Genomic DNA, 16,474 nt, shown 5'->3' with positions numbered 1-16,474 from the left:
ATCGGGATGGGTGTGTCAGAGGCAGTGAGATTGGCACAGGATAGAGCAGGGTTTAGAGCTGTTGTACATAGGGTCACTATGAGTCACAAGCGACTCGATGGCATATAACAACAACAACAACAAGGCTAAGTAAGGTGTATAGCTGTGAAATGAATGTTCCCAGCATCTAATGTTAATAAGTGTTAATTCTTACTGTTTAGTGGGAGGCAGATGGGCAGTCTCCTCCTCTGGGATTTACAAACTCTGAAAACGCCTGGGAAGGTCAGCTATGATTTGGTTCTGACTTGTCAGTCATGAGTTGGTGATTTAAGTGCTGTGTTTACAGTGTGATCGGTCGAGTGTGTAGTGTGGTGGAAGGTTTGCACAGTGTGAGAATGACCAGGATGGGGACAGACCCACGTGAGCACAACATGTTGGGAAAATGGTGCCTATAGACTTGCTGGACTCGGGCTTGCCACAGACTTTCAAGCTGAAAAACACAGTAACTGGGAGGTGCTGGAAGGCAAAGCCTTTTCTCCAGGTGAGAGAAAGTGTTTGACGCCCAGCTATGGCTGTGGTACTAAGAAGCCCTCTTTTCTTACAAAACCTAGGGCACCAGAAGCAGATTGACCCCGACACATTCAGAGACTTCTACAACTGCTGGAAGGAGACAGAGGCTGAAGCACAGGCGGTCAGCCTGCCCGTGGAGGTCGTGGAGTACCTGGACAAAAGCGAGTGTGTCTACAAGCTGTCCGGTGCAGTCAAGACCAACCGCGGTGTGGGCAAGATCGCCATGACCCAGAAGCGCCTGTTCCTGCTCACTGAGGGGCGGCCGGGCTTCGTGGAGATCTCCACCTTCCGGAACATAGAGGTGAGGGGTGGTCACCAGGCCCAGGTGGAGCACAGTGCCTGTGTGCCCTGGCGGGCTGGGCTCAGTCTTCTCATCTGGAGAATGGGCAGGTGGCACTTCCTTATAACCAGGCTGTGAGGATGAATGCATCAGCGTGAAGTGCTTCCGGCCTCTCTCCTTTCACTGGTAGCCTGTTCTCCTGCATTTAAGGGGAGTGAATGTAAGAGCGTGTTGCCTAGTTCTTCCCCTAACTGCGTGCTCTTAGAAGCAGGTCAGAAGTGAACTGCAGCTGTGTGCAGGGTGAATGACATCACTGAGGCCTCGTCCTCATGACCTGTCACCTGCGTTGCAGACTTCCTCCTAGAAGGGTTGGAAGATTGGAATTAGAACATGGGCAATGTGGAAAGGGCAGAGTCCAACTTCTATGAATTCGGCAAGGAGTACCGTCCCCATCAACAGCATCCACACGCAAAACTAATTCCCCTGAGTGGAGCCCTGCCCTCCCACGCTCCTGCACTAGGTCTGAAACCCCTATCAATGACCACACAGACTTGACAGAGCTGTACTGACAGATACAGGGTTTATTATGGATGTTAACAAGCCATAATTCAGATTCACAGCAAGACAAAACCCTTCAGTTTAGAGAGCTTCTGTAATTCAGGTTAAAAGCAAGTACAATCCCCGAGTTCAGACAGATTCCCAGTCAACTACAAGATAAAAGCCCTGCGTCCAAGAGGAGTGTCTGGCCCTGAGGGACGTACCTGTCTGTTTTCCGCCTCCTCTTCTCCTGGTGGTGAGAGTCCGAGTCTGTACTGAAATCTGCTCAGTGGGACGCTGAGACTAGCCAGTTCTCCGTGGGTAGACGTAACATGCCCTGTCTGCGTGAGGAAGAGATGGCTCCCGCAGCTGTTGCTGATGTAGGTGGGCCAGCGTGTATGCAGGGCGGGCAGAGTTGAGGCTGCTGGATCGGAATAAAGACCATGGTCTAGGGAAGCTGAGTTCCTGGTAACAGACTTGCAACACTGCAGAGATGTGTCACTGCCACAGTGCACAAGAGCCCAGTGGGGTGGCCTTGTGTTGAAGGTGTCTCACAGCTCACATTCCTGCACGATGCCCTCTGGCTCCCAGACACCAGGCCAGCAGCCCCCGGCTCACTTCCACCCGTATCCCAGAAGTGGTGACTTTTATCACCTGACTTTTCCTCTTCAGGGATAGCCCTTCCGCAGGGATGGACCTTTGGCCACACTCCCTGACCCGTTTGTCACTCTGGCTGGTCCCAGGACTCCTAGCCAGACCCTCTGAGGTTCCCTTCCCCTGTCAGAGCTGCTGTTTGCTTCCTTACTCTTGTATGGGCATGTGAGCCCAAGTGGCTTCTTCCAGAATGTTCCAGTCCCTTCTACCTTTCTGGCTGTGATGTCTCAGGGCCCTTGGGAGACCCTGCCCTTAGCATGTGGCACAGAGCCTCCTTAAATCCCAGAGGACCCCTCCTCTAACTTCGGAGGACACCTCCTCTCGTCTCACCATCTGTGTGTGAGGCGGCTCACCCTCTTACCTCTCTGGCCTGACAGGAAGTCAAAAGCACCACGGTGGCGTTCCTGCTCCTGAGAATTCCCACCTTAAAAATCAAAACCATCTCCCGGAAAGATGTCTTCGAAGCTAACCTCAAAACCGAGTGTGACCTGTGGCACCTGATGGTCAAGGAGATGTGGGCCGGAAAGAAGCTGTCGGACGATCACAAGGTCCAAGGATGGGCTGGGGGGCGGGAGGGGGGGAGACATTTGCCTTCTGTTCTTACTCCAGAGTCCTGGTGGTGCAGTGACTGAACCACTCAACTGCTGACCAAACTACGAGTGGACTCAGCAGCCACCACGCAGGAGAGTGAGGTCTGCTTCCCTGAAGCCCCAGGATGCAATGCTGGTCCTCCCCACGGGCTCTCTGAGGGCAGTTGAGGGGATGGCAGTACTCTTGGTCTGTTTTGGGTTTTGTCTTGTGAGTGTGTCTAATAATAATAATAATAACAAATTATTATTATTATTATTATTATTATTATTACTACTATTATTATTATTATTTTAAAAACCCCTAAAAACAAACAGCCCATTGACAGCGGGTCTCCAGGGCTGTAAGTCATGGGAGGAGACTGCCCATTCTTCTCCTGTGGAGCAGCGGGTGGATTTGAACTGCTGATCCTTTGGTTATTGGCTGGATACATAACACTACACCGCCAGGGGTCCTTAAATAATAAAGCTGATAAGGAGCTGAGGACTGAGCTGGCCAGAGGCTCCCTAGAGGCATGGGAGATGTGGGTCTGATGTCCTTTGTGTGTGGCCTGGGGGACGCTGTGCTGAGAAGCTCAAGGTCAGGAGAGTGGGGTGGGCGAGTGGTGGCTGCCAGCCCTCTTGTGGCCTGATGACATCGGGGAGCATTGGAGCTGGGCGGGCTTGGCTCGTCCATCTGGCAGGTCAACATCAGGTGTCTGGGCTGCACCTGCCCTCAGCTGCTCTCACCCTTGGAGCTCACTGATGGGAGGCCCTACCCTGCGAGGTGCGGCTTCTGCCCCCTCATTGGCCCTGGGCCAAATATTTTGATGACTTTGACAAGAGCAAACTCAAATTTCGGAGTCAGCAGCCAGTGTGACCAGACAAGATGTGTCTGAGGCACAAGAGGGCAAGTCATGGGGTGATTGTGGCAGCCCCACCATTGGTCAGAGGAATGCTAGCCAAACTATCCCTGCCTTGGGGTGGACAGACACAGACTGTCAGCTACTTTTGTGATGGTGAGTTCCCCATGGCTACAGAAAGTCAGGGGTAGGAGAACAGGAGTGGGAGACAGGCCCAGACCCTTTGCTGGAGCCAAGCATCTGCCCTATGCCTTCGGCCCGACGGTCCTTCCTGCACAGACACACGTGGTTGGTTGTGTTGGCTTCACCATGATCCACAGATGCTGCACTCTCAAGGGCTGAGGGTTCCTGGCACCTTGCTTGTCTTTCCCGTTGTCCCCAAGTCTGTGCCCACATCATGCCCTGTTGTCCCCAAGTCTGTGCCCACATCACGCCCTGTTGTCCCCAAGTCTGTGCCCACATTGCACCCTGTTGTCCCCAAGTCTGTGCCCACATTGCTCCCTGTTGTCCCCAAGTCTGTGCCCACATCACGCCCTGGTGCCCTGTTGTCCCCAAGTCTGTGCCCACATCACGCCCCGGTGCCACATTGTCCCCAAGTCCGTGCCCACATTGCACCCTGGTGCCCTGTTTGACATGCTTGCTGTGTTTCCAGCTTCTGTCCTGCTCCTCCACACTTACTAGATGTGTAGAAAATCAGAGAAGTCCTGTAGCTCGCTTTACTGTGGTAACTGCTTTGTGGGAGTGGTCTGGAACTGAACCATGGTGTCGGTAAGGTGTGCCTGCAGTTAGTGGGAGTCGGTGTAGTCAGACCAAGACTTAGGGCGCATGTCAGTGTTTGTAGAGTTCTCTTGGCACACAGCCATGCCTGTCAGCTTGCGCAGTGACAGTGTGGCCCTTGTAGAGATCTGAGCAGGTACACAGGGCTGCATCCCAAGCCTGGCTCTCCCAGAGAAATCCTGCCACTCCTGATGGGAATGGGGAATGTCTTTCTTAACTGAGATGGAGAGGAAGAGTCCTTGACTGCAAGGCCAAGGCCAAGTGTACCTCTCCCTTAAGCCCTTCTTGTTGCTTTGAGCGGAGTCCTGTTTGAATGCAGCCATTGTGTTGAAGTCCTTCTGCTTCTTGTTAGGACCCGCAGTACATCCAGCAGGCACTGACCAACGTGCTGCTGATGGACGCTGTGGTGGGCACGCTGCAGTCCTCGAACGCCATCTATGCTGCCTCCAAACTGTCCGTCTTTGATAAGATGAGGAGTGAAAGTAAGGCCACACGCCTGTACCCTGCCCCAGGAGCCAGCTGACACGTGCTTGTTACCAACTCGGGGTCCCCCGCCCCATCCCACGTGCCTCAAGCTGTGGTCACAGTCCTGTCAGACCTGCACTGCCACGACACTGGTCAAGGGTCTAGGGGCATGTCTCATAGCCTGGGGCCGCAGAATGACCAATCCATCATTTTTCTCCTTAAGAACAAAATGAAATAAACAGCACACTTGAGCTGTTTACATCACCCAGACCCTTGTAGATACGCCTGCAGTCCCTCTGTAAACTGTTTAGTCTCCAGCTAACACAGCAGATGACCGCTGACTGTCACTGGCCCCTGTGTTCCTCACAGCTCCGGGGGAGTCCTCTCAGCTCAGGCCACCTGGGGAGCCCACAGACACCTTCCTGTGTCAACCTACCGTGGCTGAGGATTGGCCCGGGGGCTGCTGTGGTCCTGTTTGTGCCGCAAGGTCTGGATAGACACGCTGCCATTGGGTTCTGGCTCATGGTGGCCCCGCAGGATGGGGTGGCCGTCCTGTAGGGTTTCTGAGGCTGCAGACTGTCTCACCCTTCCCACGTGGAGCAGCTGGAGGGCTTACATCGCCAGCCCTTCAGTGAGCGGCCCAGTGCTTACTCCACAGTGCCACCATGGCTCCTTAAGAGAAATGTAAACCTCAGTTACGGGATGATCTGAGAGCTATGCGGTCGATGTGGCAGGGAGGACGTGTCAGCAGAGACACAGGGGAGCTGCACCCTTGGGGTCCTGGCCGACGCCCCTTGGAGGGTGTGGGGCTGCAGGATGGACGTCCAGGCCACAGCTTTCTCATGAAGTTGACAAGTGGGGACAGTTGTAGTGATGTCCCTGGGGGTTGGGGGCATCGGTGAGGTGTGGGGAAAGGCACTTGATGAGATGCATCAGATGGTCCCTTAGACACTGAGCCCAGGGTGGCAAATGGACAGACAGATGGACAGGAGTGTGGACGTTCCCCCCGGGTTAGTGCAGTGGGACCAGGCCTCTCTGAACAGGGTGGTGGTCCTGGTGACATTAGAGGGGAGGCCTGTAGACCGTAGACATCACATTGTCTTCTTAGCCAAGGACCAACCTGTCTTTCTCCCCAGTGCCCACGGGACCGGGCCATGTCCGGGGACACTTTGGTGTGTCCTAACAAGCTGTAAAGAGCTCTGGTGGTGCAGAGGACAAGTACCTGCTGCTAAGGACAGGGGTTCCTCCGTGGACTGCCCGGGGGACAGTGTAGAGGCCCGTCAGTTGGAGATTCCGGCTCTGGGAACCCTGAGGGCATGCCTCGGCCTGTGACCCTGCTGTGGGCGGACGGAGCTCAGTGACCCGGGTGCTGACTGAACACTGACATCTGTACTTGCATTGCAGTGCCCTTGGCCATGCCGAAGGCCACCTCGGAGACCTTGAAGCACAAGATCAATCCCTCCGCTGGCGAGACCTCCCCGCAGGCCATTGACGTCTTGCTGTACACGCCAGGTGAGGCTCTCACAGCTGACCACTGACGGTTGGACGGTGCACACCCTAGATTCAGTGGGCCCCCCCCCCAGGACAGTGAGTGCAGGCGGGTGTGCTGTGCTTTTGAGGGGGGGCCCTGTGTGGGGACAGTGCAGCTTCAGGTCCTGTGGGGTCCTCCCTTCCTCCCTGGCCGGTCCACGCAGAAGCCCATGAGAGATTCATTTCCTCCACAAAGTATCAGCCCCTTCCGTGCACACAAGACTTGTTGACGTTACTGTCCCACCGCCATCACCATGATGAAGTGACGTCCCCTTGGGTGTCCATTCCTCAGAAGCGGCCCCATCAGTGCGTCTTACAGCTCAGCTCTTGTTCAGGCACCTGCCTGTTCTCCCCTGTCCGTGAGCGCTGGGGCCTCGCACAGGCCACCCGAGGACAAGGAAGGAGAGAGGCATCAGCACTGCTGTACCTCAGTGTGGACACAGGTCCCTGTCACATCCAGCACCTCTGGGGGATGCCCAGAGAGGGTCAGTGCAGAAAGAAGATGTGGGATTCTCAGAGGGACAAGAGTGAAAATCCTGTCACTGTGCCGGCAACAGATTGATGGTTCGAACCCACCGCCTGCTCCCTGGGAGAAAGATGAGGCTGTCCGCTTCCGTGCAGATGGCGGTTTATGAAACACAACAGGCCTGGACCAGACCTCCTGTTACCGAGTTGGTTCTGGCTCCAGGCGCCGCTCTGTCTGGTGTCGAGGGCTGTAAACCTTTATTTACAGACTGCCCATCCTTTCAGGAGCAGCTGGTGGATTTGAACTGCCCACACATGACCTGCAGCACCAGGACTGCCGGGAGATCCTGCGGGGCGTCTGACTCGGCTGCTCGGGGCCGCTCAGAGTCAGAACAGCCTGACGCCTTGGTGCTGCGTCGGGTTCTGGAGTGGGCACCTAGAGGAGCCTTGGGGTGGCTGTGGTTAGCACTTGTCCAATGACCAAGAAGCCAGGGGTTCGAGTCCCCCAGCTGCTCCCTGGGAGGAGGCTGAGGCTGTGTCCTCCCATGAAGATCACAGCTTTGGGAACCATGTGGGCAGCTCCACTCTGTCCTGCGAGGTCGCTGTGAACCGGGGGCCCTGAGTGGTGGGCTTGTCTTAGGAGTCCCTGAGGACTTCTGAGTCACCTCACAGCTGTCTCACGGCTCACTGGGCTGAAGGCTGCATTTCAGGTGGACACAGACGGGTCTGTAGTGAAACAGTCCGCTCGGGAGAAGTTTTCTTGCTTCACTGAAGGTCAGGTGGGCCGGTAAAGCCGGGCACTGCTTTTGACAGGGAGGGAGTAGGGCCGCACGTGTCCTCGTGGGTCTGGCTGGATGCCCTAGTCAGGGTTCTTGGTTTATGCCACTAGCTTTCTTATTTCTAGTATTTTTTTCATGAGTTTCCTATTTTTTAATTGAAAGCATGATTAATTTTTTTTGTTGATATCCACAACAAAATGTGCACCAGTTCGCCTGGGTCATTGTCGCTGACCACATTCCTCAGGTCTGAGCCTTCTTTTCTGACCTGTTCTCTACCACCGACATAAATACACTGCCCTGTCTGGTCCCTGTTGAAGCATTCAGGTTGCTGCTGTCGCTTTGATCTGTATGTAAATGTTCTTTGCTAGTGAAGCTAAACTGTTACTTAGTATCAAGAAGCATAGTTTTGATTTAAGGTTTAAAGACTCGCAGGACAATATTGTCAGACTGTTACACAGCCTTCAGGGCTCTAGGAAGTTGAATCCATGTTGTTGTTGTTGTTGTTATGTGCCGTCGAGTCGTTTTCGACTCATAGCGACCCTGTGTACAACAGCCCTAAACCCTGCTCTATCCTGTGCCAACCGCACCGCCTCTGACACACCCATCCCGATTACCCCAGTCACCGAATCAATCCATCTCATAAAGGGTCTTCCCCTCCTGCGTTGTCCCTCAACCCTCCCAAGCATGATGTCCCTCTCCAAGGACCGGTCCCTCCTGGCAACATGTCCAAAGTATGTCAGACGAACTCTGAAATTATGTTCTGCATTTCCCCCCTTTTGATGAGGCTTCTGCTATACAGTCTCTGACCACAATGTTCAGGAGCGTTAGCGGGCACCATCCTGTTCTGTCTCAGGTGAAGGAGATAGGTGTTCAAGGTTCTTTACTAAATTTCTTAACACAACAAACAAGGACATTTTTCATCCTGGTATATGAATGAACCAAACTGTTTTAGATCCAGTGGTTGTAGCATTAGAGACATTGTAGGCAATATCAGATGGATCTTGGCAGAAAGGAAAGAGTACCAGAGGAATGTCTATCTGTGTTTCTTTGACTATGCAAAGACATTTGACTGTGTGAATCACAATAAATTGTGGCTAACCTTGAGGGAAATGAGAATCCTGGATTACTTGTTTGTGCTATGTGAAACCTATAACTTGGACCAGGAAGCAGTCTTCAGAACAAAGCAAGGAGACATTGCATTGTTCAAAACTAGGAAAGGAGTGCATCAGGGATGTTTCCTATCTTTCTATCTATTCAATTTATATGCAGAACAGATCATTAGGGAAGGTGGGTGTTATGAGAAGGAATGTGGCATCAAGATTGGAGGAAGACTCATCAACAACCTACGTTATGCAGATGACACAACCTTGCTTGCTGAAACTGAGGAGGACCTGAAGTGCTTCCAGCAGAAGGTCAAGGTCTGTAGTCTTCAGTATGGATTGAAGCTCAACATCAAGAAGACAAAGAAAGATTCTAACCACTACTCCAGTTGGCAGGACCATGATAGATGGAGAAGAGATTGAGGTTGTTTACAATTACAGCTTGGTCAGCTCTACAATCAACATTCTTGGCACAAGCAGCCAGGAAATCAAAAGATGAATTGAGTTGGGAAAATCAGGGACCTCCCTAGAGTACTAAAAAGCAATGATGTCAGTCTAGAGACTAAGGTGCGCCTGATCCAGGCCATGCTCTTTGTAATGACTTGCTGTGTGACAGAGAGCTGGACAGTGACTAAGGATGACAGAAGAAGAATGGTTGCCTTTGAGTTGTGATGTTGGAGTAGAGTCTTGAACATACCATGGACTGTCAAGAAAACAAATTAGTCTGTCTTAGGTTGAAACGAAGTTTCTCCTTGAAGGCTAGGAATTTGAAGTTCTGTCTCACATACTTTGGACACATGGCCAGGAAGGACTGGTCCTTGGAGAAGGACATCATGCTCAGAAGGGTGGAGGGACAGCACAGAGAGGAAGACCCCGGATGAGATGAATTGACACGGTAACTGGAGCAATGGAGGTAGGTGTGTTGTAGTCAGTGAGACTGGCTCAGGACAGGGCAGGCTTCAACACTGTTGTACAGAGGGTCGCTGTGAGTCACAGGCGACTTTATCAGAGGGTTGCTGTGAGTCACAGGCGACTTTATGACACATAATAGTAGTGAGTAGTTTCATAGTTTTTAAAAACAGACTGTCCTCTGAGCTTCCAATCAGGAAGGACTAGGTAATTCAAGTTTACTGGCTGGACAAATGGAGAACGCTTAATGAAATGGATTTAAACCAGACAGATCCATGTTAGCTTAGTGAATGGAGTAGATGGCCCATTTGGAAGACTGAGGACTTTAGGCTACTTGAAAACAGAAGGAGCAGGAACTTGGGTGGCCCTGTGCGGTCACGCTGCTTCAGCGACCAGGTGAGTGTCTGCATGGAGCCGCTGCTCGGCCCTGGCCAGCCCAGAGCCTGGTGCCGCACTCCACTGACCAGCCTTGGGCGCAGCTCTGTCCCCACGCTGCGCCTTGCTTGATGAGAAGGTTCTCCTCTAACCTTTCCGGTTGCTCCTCCTCTTCAAGGACATCTCGATCCAGCCGAGAAAATCGCAGACGCTCGGCCCAAGCTGTGGTGCGCGTTAGGAGAAGGCAAGGTGGTGGTATTCGACGCCTCGTCGTGGACAGTTCACCAGCACTGCTTCAGAGTGGGTGCGTCCAGACTGGTGAGTGACCTGAACCCCACCCTCCAGAGTGGGTGTACCCAGACTGGTGAGCGCCCTGACCCCCACCCTCCAGAGCTTCCGGGGTGACGTTTGAAACTCCAGCCGGCCTGGCCGTCCACATCTGGGGTGTGTGTCACATTACGTGTCACTCCATGGCCCCATGCAGACCTTAAAGTTAGGTGTTTAATGTCTGTTCCATTCTGTATTTCTCCCTCTCCCTGCCCATCACCCAGCCCAGCGAGCTCTGGAGTTCTGGTGTGTAGTCCACAGAGACTCCAAGTTCGAATCCGCCAGTGGCGCTGAGGGAGAAAGATGGGCCATTGCTCTGTGATTCTCGTCCTCAGAAACCCACTGAAGGGTCAGCTGTGAGTTTGTTTTCACTTGACTACAATGAATTTGAGTTTTTCAAGACTCATTACTGCTTAAAGACTTGTCCTTGATTAATGAAGCGACAGTTTCCAGGCTTTGTTTTAGCTCTGGGACTGTGAGTTTACTGTCCTGTGCACACTTAAATGGTGTTGACCGTTCAGATTTGCTGACTTCTGGTCATCTCCTGCCTGTGGCTTCATCGCTTTGTCCCAGGGTCTCTTGCCCTCCTCCCCTTCCTATGCTGCGTGTAACCTGGGACAGCTAATCGCCTTCCCATGTTTCATGTGAAGCAGTAGCCTAGGGCATTTACATAACATAGTATTAGGCATACTTCCTATAGAAACTTTTTAGTTATTTCTCTTTTTTTGGTAAGTGCTGTTTATTTTGTTCTTGAGATCACGCACGGCAGGACAGAGCCGTTCAGGTCTGAGCAGGTCGGTGATGTCGGTGATGCTCATGACGTTTAGAGTCTGTTGATCGTTCCTACCCCTTTTCTGAGTGTTCCTTCTTCTCTAACACACAACACTGCCCCCTGAGGGTCTTTTCTAATTTTCTGAATTTTTGTTGTCACTTTAAGGATCCCTGGTGGTGTGCTGTGTTAAGTGTTGGACTGCCGATGAGAGGATGGTAGTTTAAACCCACCCTTCGATCCCTCGAGAAAGAGGCGCCTTCTCCGTCCTTTAAGGTTGACGGCCTCGAAACTAGTAGAGAGTCACCGTTAGTTAGAACTGACGAGTGGAAGCGAGTTTTTGCTGTCAATTCATTCCCTTCCAGATAGTTCTTTTTTTAAACAAATTTTTTTAAAGGTTTTTTATTTTAATTGTTATTATTTTGTGTGTGTGTACCGTCACATCAGATCTGACTGGTACCGGAGGAGATTGTCTCTCCTTCTCCAGCAGAGCATCTGGTGGGTGCAGATAGTTCTTAAAAGAAGATCGGCCCCAGGCAGACATTCTCTACTGGTTAAGCTAAAGTACTGTTGGTTTTAAGAAGACTTCAGTGGATATTTTTTGTTTAAGATGTAAAGATTTTTTGCAGGGTACTAGTTTCAGGGGCTCCCCCAGCCTCCATGGGGCCAGAAAGTCTGAAGCCCATTAGAATTGGAAAGTCTGTTCTGTATTTCCCCTCTTTTGATAAAAATTCTTCTATGGAATCACTAGCCAAGCCCCATCCAGTTGTGATTTCAGCATAGAAGGTATTTGAGACAGTCAGACACGCCTGCCGTTTCCTCCTCCTGTCCTGTTCTGGGCAGGTAGAGGCCAGTTGTGCCTTAATTAATTGCACAGTTGTTGTTGTTGTTGTTGTTGTGTACCATCGAGTTGGAACTGACCCATAGCTGACTGACTGGCGGGTTTTCACAAGCAGTAAGTCACACAGGAGGAGATTGCCCATCCTTCTCCTGCAAAGCAGCTAGTGCATTCAAACCATGTACCTTTGCATTGTCAGTGCAGTTCCTTACCATGAGCCAGAGACCCAGGCACCACCCAGTGAGGTGGGAAGGAGAGCCCACGCATTGCTGTTGTGTTGGCTCTGACTCTTGACAACGCTTCATCAGGTAAACAAAGCTGTAAGTCTTATTGGAGGATGCTGCTTTGTCTTTTTTCCTGGTAGATTTGAACCACCGACATCTCCGTTAGCAACCTAACATGTAACCCACTGTACCACCAGGGCTTCTAGGACATAGAATGCTAAACATATTATTTGGCCAGTTGATTCGGAAGTGCCGTGAATCTGTGACCTTGACTCTCTAAACAGAGGAACCAAGTCTCAGAGATGCTGTTTTGTGTATAAGCAACCTCAGCAATTTCTCTTTTTTTGTTGTTGTGAATGTATCTGTCACATAACACTTGAAAGTTTAATTTTGTACAGGTTTATAACTATTGACAATAATTACTAATCATCTGGGCAGCCCTGCTCTTAATCAATGCAATTTCCCATCACTGTCAACTCCTTCCTCCTCCCTTCTGCCCTTGGTAGCCACCGGTAAGCTCTGGTCTCTATACATTTGCCTTTTCTTGTCCTTTGATGTAATAAAACACTCACTCATTGCTGTTGAGCTGGAACCAGTTCATAGCAAACACTCCAGTGGGTTTTCAGAAGCTGTAAATCGTATGGGAGGAGAGAGCCCGTCGTTTTCCCTCAGAGCAGCCACTGGAGAGGCGCCATCTTGGGCTGGCAGCAAATCTCCCTGTGAGGACGCGGCCAGAGCTCGTCCAAGTGTGGCCGTAAAGTATTGTCCTTTTGTGATGGGCAGATTCCAGTCAGCATAATGTCTTCCAGCTCCATCCATCCCAGAGCATGGATCCAGACTTTGCTTTTCCCACTGGCTTGTATGGACCACATCTTGTTTTCCACACGTCTGTTGATGGGCATTGATTTGTTCCCACCTGTGGTATTCGGAGCAGCTGCAGTGAATACTGGATGCACATCTGATGGGCATTGGCTTGTTCCCACCTGTGGTGCTTGGAACAGATGCAGTGAACACTGGATACACGTCTCTTTGAGTCTCTTCTTTAATGTCTTTGGGTCTCTCTTTTGTAAAATTTCTGGGTCATTGTGTTTCAGTCCTCTTTTTCGTTTTCTGAGACCGCCACACTGTTTTCTACAGTAACTGTGCCGTTTTAAATTCCTGCCAGCCATGGATGAGGGTTCTGGTTTCCCCATATTCTCACCAGCATTTGTTCTTTCCTGTTTATTTTAAAATCTCGCCCATCCTCCCTCAGATGCTCACTCTCATTGCTGATCGTTGGTTGTGTTCCTGAGGCTGGAATTGGGGGAGGAGGTTTCTGGTTTTCCTTCTGCTGAGACGCTAATGGATTCACACTGTTTGAGAGGTATGCCCTTGGGGTTAGGAATGCAGCTCCCTGTGGGCTGTGCACCAGAGCTCCTGTCCTGGGGGAGTGGGAGTACAGTGGTTTCTTGTTGTGGCTCTGATGTGAGTCTCTGGTAGACAGTGACACTAAGCGTTTTTCATGTGTTAGGTGGCCACCTGAATGTCCTCCGTGGTGAAATGGCTGCTCAAGTCCTTGGCTCATTTTTTTTTAAATTTATTTTGTTTTTTTGTTGACCTTGTGTGTGCCCTCCAACTTTCCTCTTTTACTCTCTAAGTTGTGTTGTGGGTTCTGGGATTTTCTACATATAGTAGAGTATCATCTATGAATAGAGATAATTTTACTTCTTTATAATCAGGATACTTTTTTTTTTCTTGTCTTGTGGCTCTAGTATTTTTAATACAAGATTATATAGAAGTTGGTCCTTGCTCCTAATTTCAAAGAGAAAGCTCTTAGTCTTCTCCATTGAGTATTAGCTCTCAGCTTCTCAGACATGCCCTGAATCCTACTGAGGAAGTTGCTTGTTATCCCAATCTTCCTTAGGACTTTTATCAAGAAAAGGATTAATCAGATACCTTTATATGTGGCTCTTTCCCTTTGTTTTACTGGCTTGGAGATTGCTTTTCGAATGGTGAACCATCCTTGCATTCCTGGAATAAATTCCACTTGGTCCTGGTGAATGACTCATTTCATAAGCAGTTGGATTCTATTTGCTAGTATTTTGTTGAGGATCTTTGCATCTGTATACATAAGAGATATTGGTCTGTAGTGGTTTTTTACCATTGATTTTTTATCTGATTTGAGTGTCAGAGTTATGTATGTTTGCTTCATAGAAATAGTTAAGAAATATTCTCTTTTTCTCTATCTTTTGGAAGAGTCTGAATAGTATCGCTGTCAATGCGTCTCTAAGCAGTAGGATTCTCCAGTGATTCTGTCCAGAACCTCCTATTGTTACTGAGCTGATCTGGTCTCTTCACTTGTGATGAGTCTATCAAAACTCTTTCATCATGGGTCAGCTTGAGTTGGTCATGTGATTCTAAGAATGTAGCCATTTCATCTAGGATATCCAGTTTATTGACATTTAGTTCATAATATTTTGTCATAATTATCTTTTTTTCCTGTAGGATTAGTTGTAATGTCCCCCTTAGGTTTATTTTGATTATTTGTACCTTTTTTTGTCTTTCATCAGTCTAGCTAAAAGTTCAATTTTGCTATCTTTCTTTGTCATCTAACAATACTGTGACTATCTGGGTCATAGTATTTGCTTTTCAAAATTATTGAAGTAAAACATGATGAGCTCAGAGTCATATAGCTTCTGAGGGGATGGAGAGGCCACTTTTATGCCTGAGAGAGGCCAACTGTACATTTGAGCAGGATAGTCAGACACAGTGACGTTATTTTTCCCCTTTTATCCAAATAATGACTCTCTAGTGAGACAAGATTCATGGTAGTTCAACGTCTTTATTTCTGTGTAATAAGGCTTTCTTTTGACCTGCCCCCAAGTAATATCCTAGAAGGAGAAATTTCACCATCCTTATTCTAAACTTCATCTCATCAATAACTTGTGTTATACAGATGAACAACCTTGTTTGCTGAAAGTGAGGAGGACTTGAAGCACTTGTTACAGAAGATCTAAGAACACAGCCTTCAGTATGCACTGCATCTCAACAGCAAGAAAACAAAGATTCTTCCCACTGGACTGATAGGCAACATCAGACCAGCTGGAGAAGACTGATGTAGTCAGTGCTTTCATCTTACTTGGATCCATAATCAACATCCTTGGTACTAGCAGTCAGGAAATCAGGAGACACATTGCATTGGGAAGTCTGTAGTCAGAGCCCTCTCCAATTTATTGAAGATCAGTGATGTCAGTTTGAGAACTAAGGTGCATCTGATCCAGGCCATGGTCTTTCTAACCACTTGCTGTGCATCAGAGAGCTGGACAATGAATAAAGATGACAGAAGAAGAATTGGTGCTTTTGAACTATGGTGTTGGAGAAGAGCACTGAACATTCCATGGACAACCAAGAGAACAAACAAATATACCTTGGAAAAAGTGCAGCCAGAGTGTTCCTTGGAGGCCAAGATGATGAAGCTTTGCCTCACAGACTTTGGGCATGCTGTCAGGAGGGGCTATTCCTTGCAAAAGGCCATGATGCTTGCAAAGGCAGAGGGTCGGCGAAGGAGAGGAAGACCCTCAGTCAGGTGGACGGACACAGTAACTGCTGCAAAGGGCCCTAGAGTGTTAGGAGGGCACAGAGTAGGACAGGGTTCAGCTGTTGCTGAAGGTTGCTATGGGTCGTACTCAACTCCATAGCACCTAACTATAGCATTTCAAATTTAACTATTTTCTGTTGAGTCTTTGTTATAAGCATTGTAAAGACTTTTAATGATTTTGTTGTTGTTATATACCATTGAGTTGGAATCGACTCATAACTGACCCTCAGGTGGGGTTTCACAGGCAGTAAATTGCAGTGGGGGTTGCCTATCTCTCCCTTGGGGAGCAGCTGGTGGACTTGAACCATGTGCCTTTGGTTTGGCAGTGTAGTTTCATACCATTGGGCCACCAGAGGTTCTTCATTAACATCACGTTACAGGGTGGTATTTTGTAGCACCCTCTGCTACTTGGATAATTACCTTAAGAGAAGGCTTCCCCTTTGAAGTTCAAAGTCTTTTGTCTAACACATTTTGTCTTCCAACCCCAAAGTAATTTTATTGGAATCCTAAGGTTGAGGCCTAAAAGGAAAGGGCTTTTTCAAATGTGTCATTCTGAAATGAACCAATTACCTATCTGTCTTCTGACTGAAAGCTGCCACTGAAAATGGCTGTGTCTCGTGTCACAGTCAGACAGATGACAGCCAGACTTGCAGCTGCCTTGTTCTCCTAGGACTTTGAAGGCCCTTCAGTCCATAGCATCGCTCTCTCTCTCTCTCTCTTGCTTGTTTCACTGAAAACCCTTGCCTTGTCCTCCTCAGATGGGTTTCTGCCTGACACGGGTCCTGACCAGCACTTGACCACTGTCATCTGACCTTTGGTATCTGAAATCTGTGTTTCATGACTGAGGGGTCTTTGCAGGTACCGGTCAAATGGTTTTCTTCCAGTTTCCA

At 49.5% G+C, this 16,474-nt stretch overlaps 1 protein-coding gene across 1 annotated transcript in view; it reads left to right on the top strand.

The window, feature by feature from the left end:
- DENND3 (DENN/MADD domain containing 3) overlaps positions 1-16,474 on the top strand; it is a 75,160-nt gene that overhangs the window by 46,608 nt on the left and 12,078 nt on the right. The window contains exons 14-18 of the mRNA XM_006879262.1: positions 591-850; positions 2,398-2,568; positions 4,579-4,708; positions 6,096-6,203; positions 10,028-10,167. Coding sequence (XP_006879324.1) covers positions 591-850; positions 2,398-2,568; positions 4,579-4,708; positions 6,096-6,203; positions 10,028-10,167 — 809 coding nt within the window. The remainder of the gene's footprint in view (positions 1-590; positions 851-2,397; positions 2,569-4,578; positions 4,709-6,095; positions 6,204-10,027; positions 10,168-16,474) is intronic.

Source organism: Elephantulus edwardii, unplaced genomic scaffold (assembly GCF_000299155.1).
Source record: "Elephantulus edwardii isolate Elephantulus edwardi_28Jun2011 unplaced genomic scaffold, EleEdw1.0 scaffold00003, whole genome shotgun sequence".
NCBI classification, from domain to species: domain Eukaryota; kingdom Metazoa; phylum Chordata; class Mammalia; order Macroscelidea; family Macroscelididae; genus Elephantulus; species Elephantulus edwardii.
This window is presented reverse-complemented; position numbering and strand designations above follow the sequence as displayed.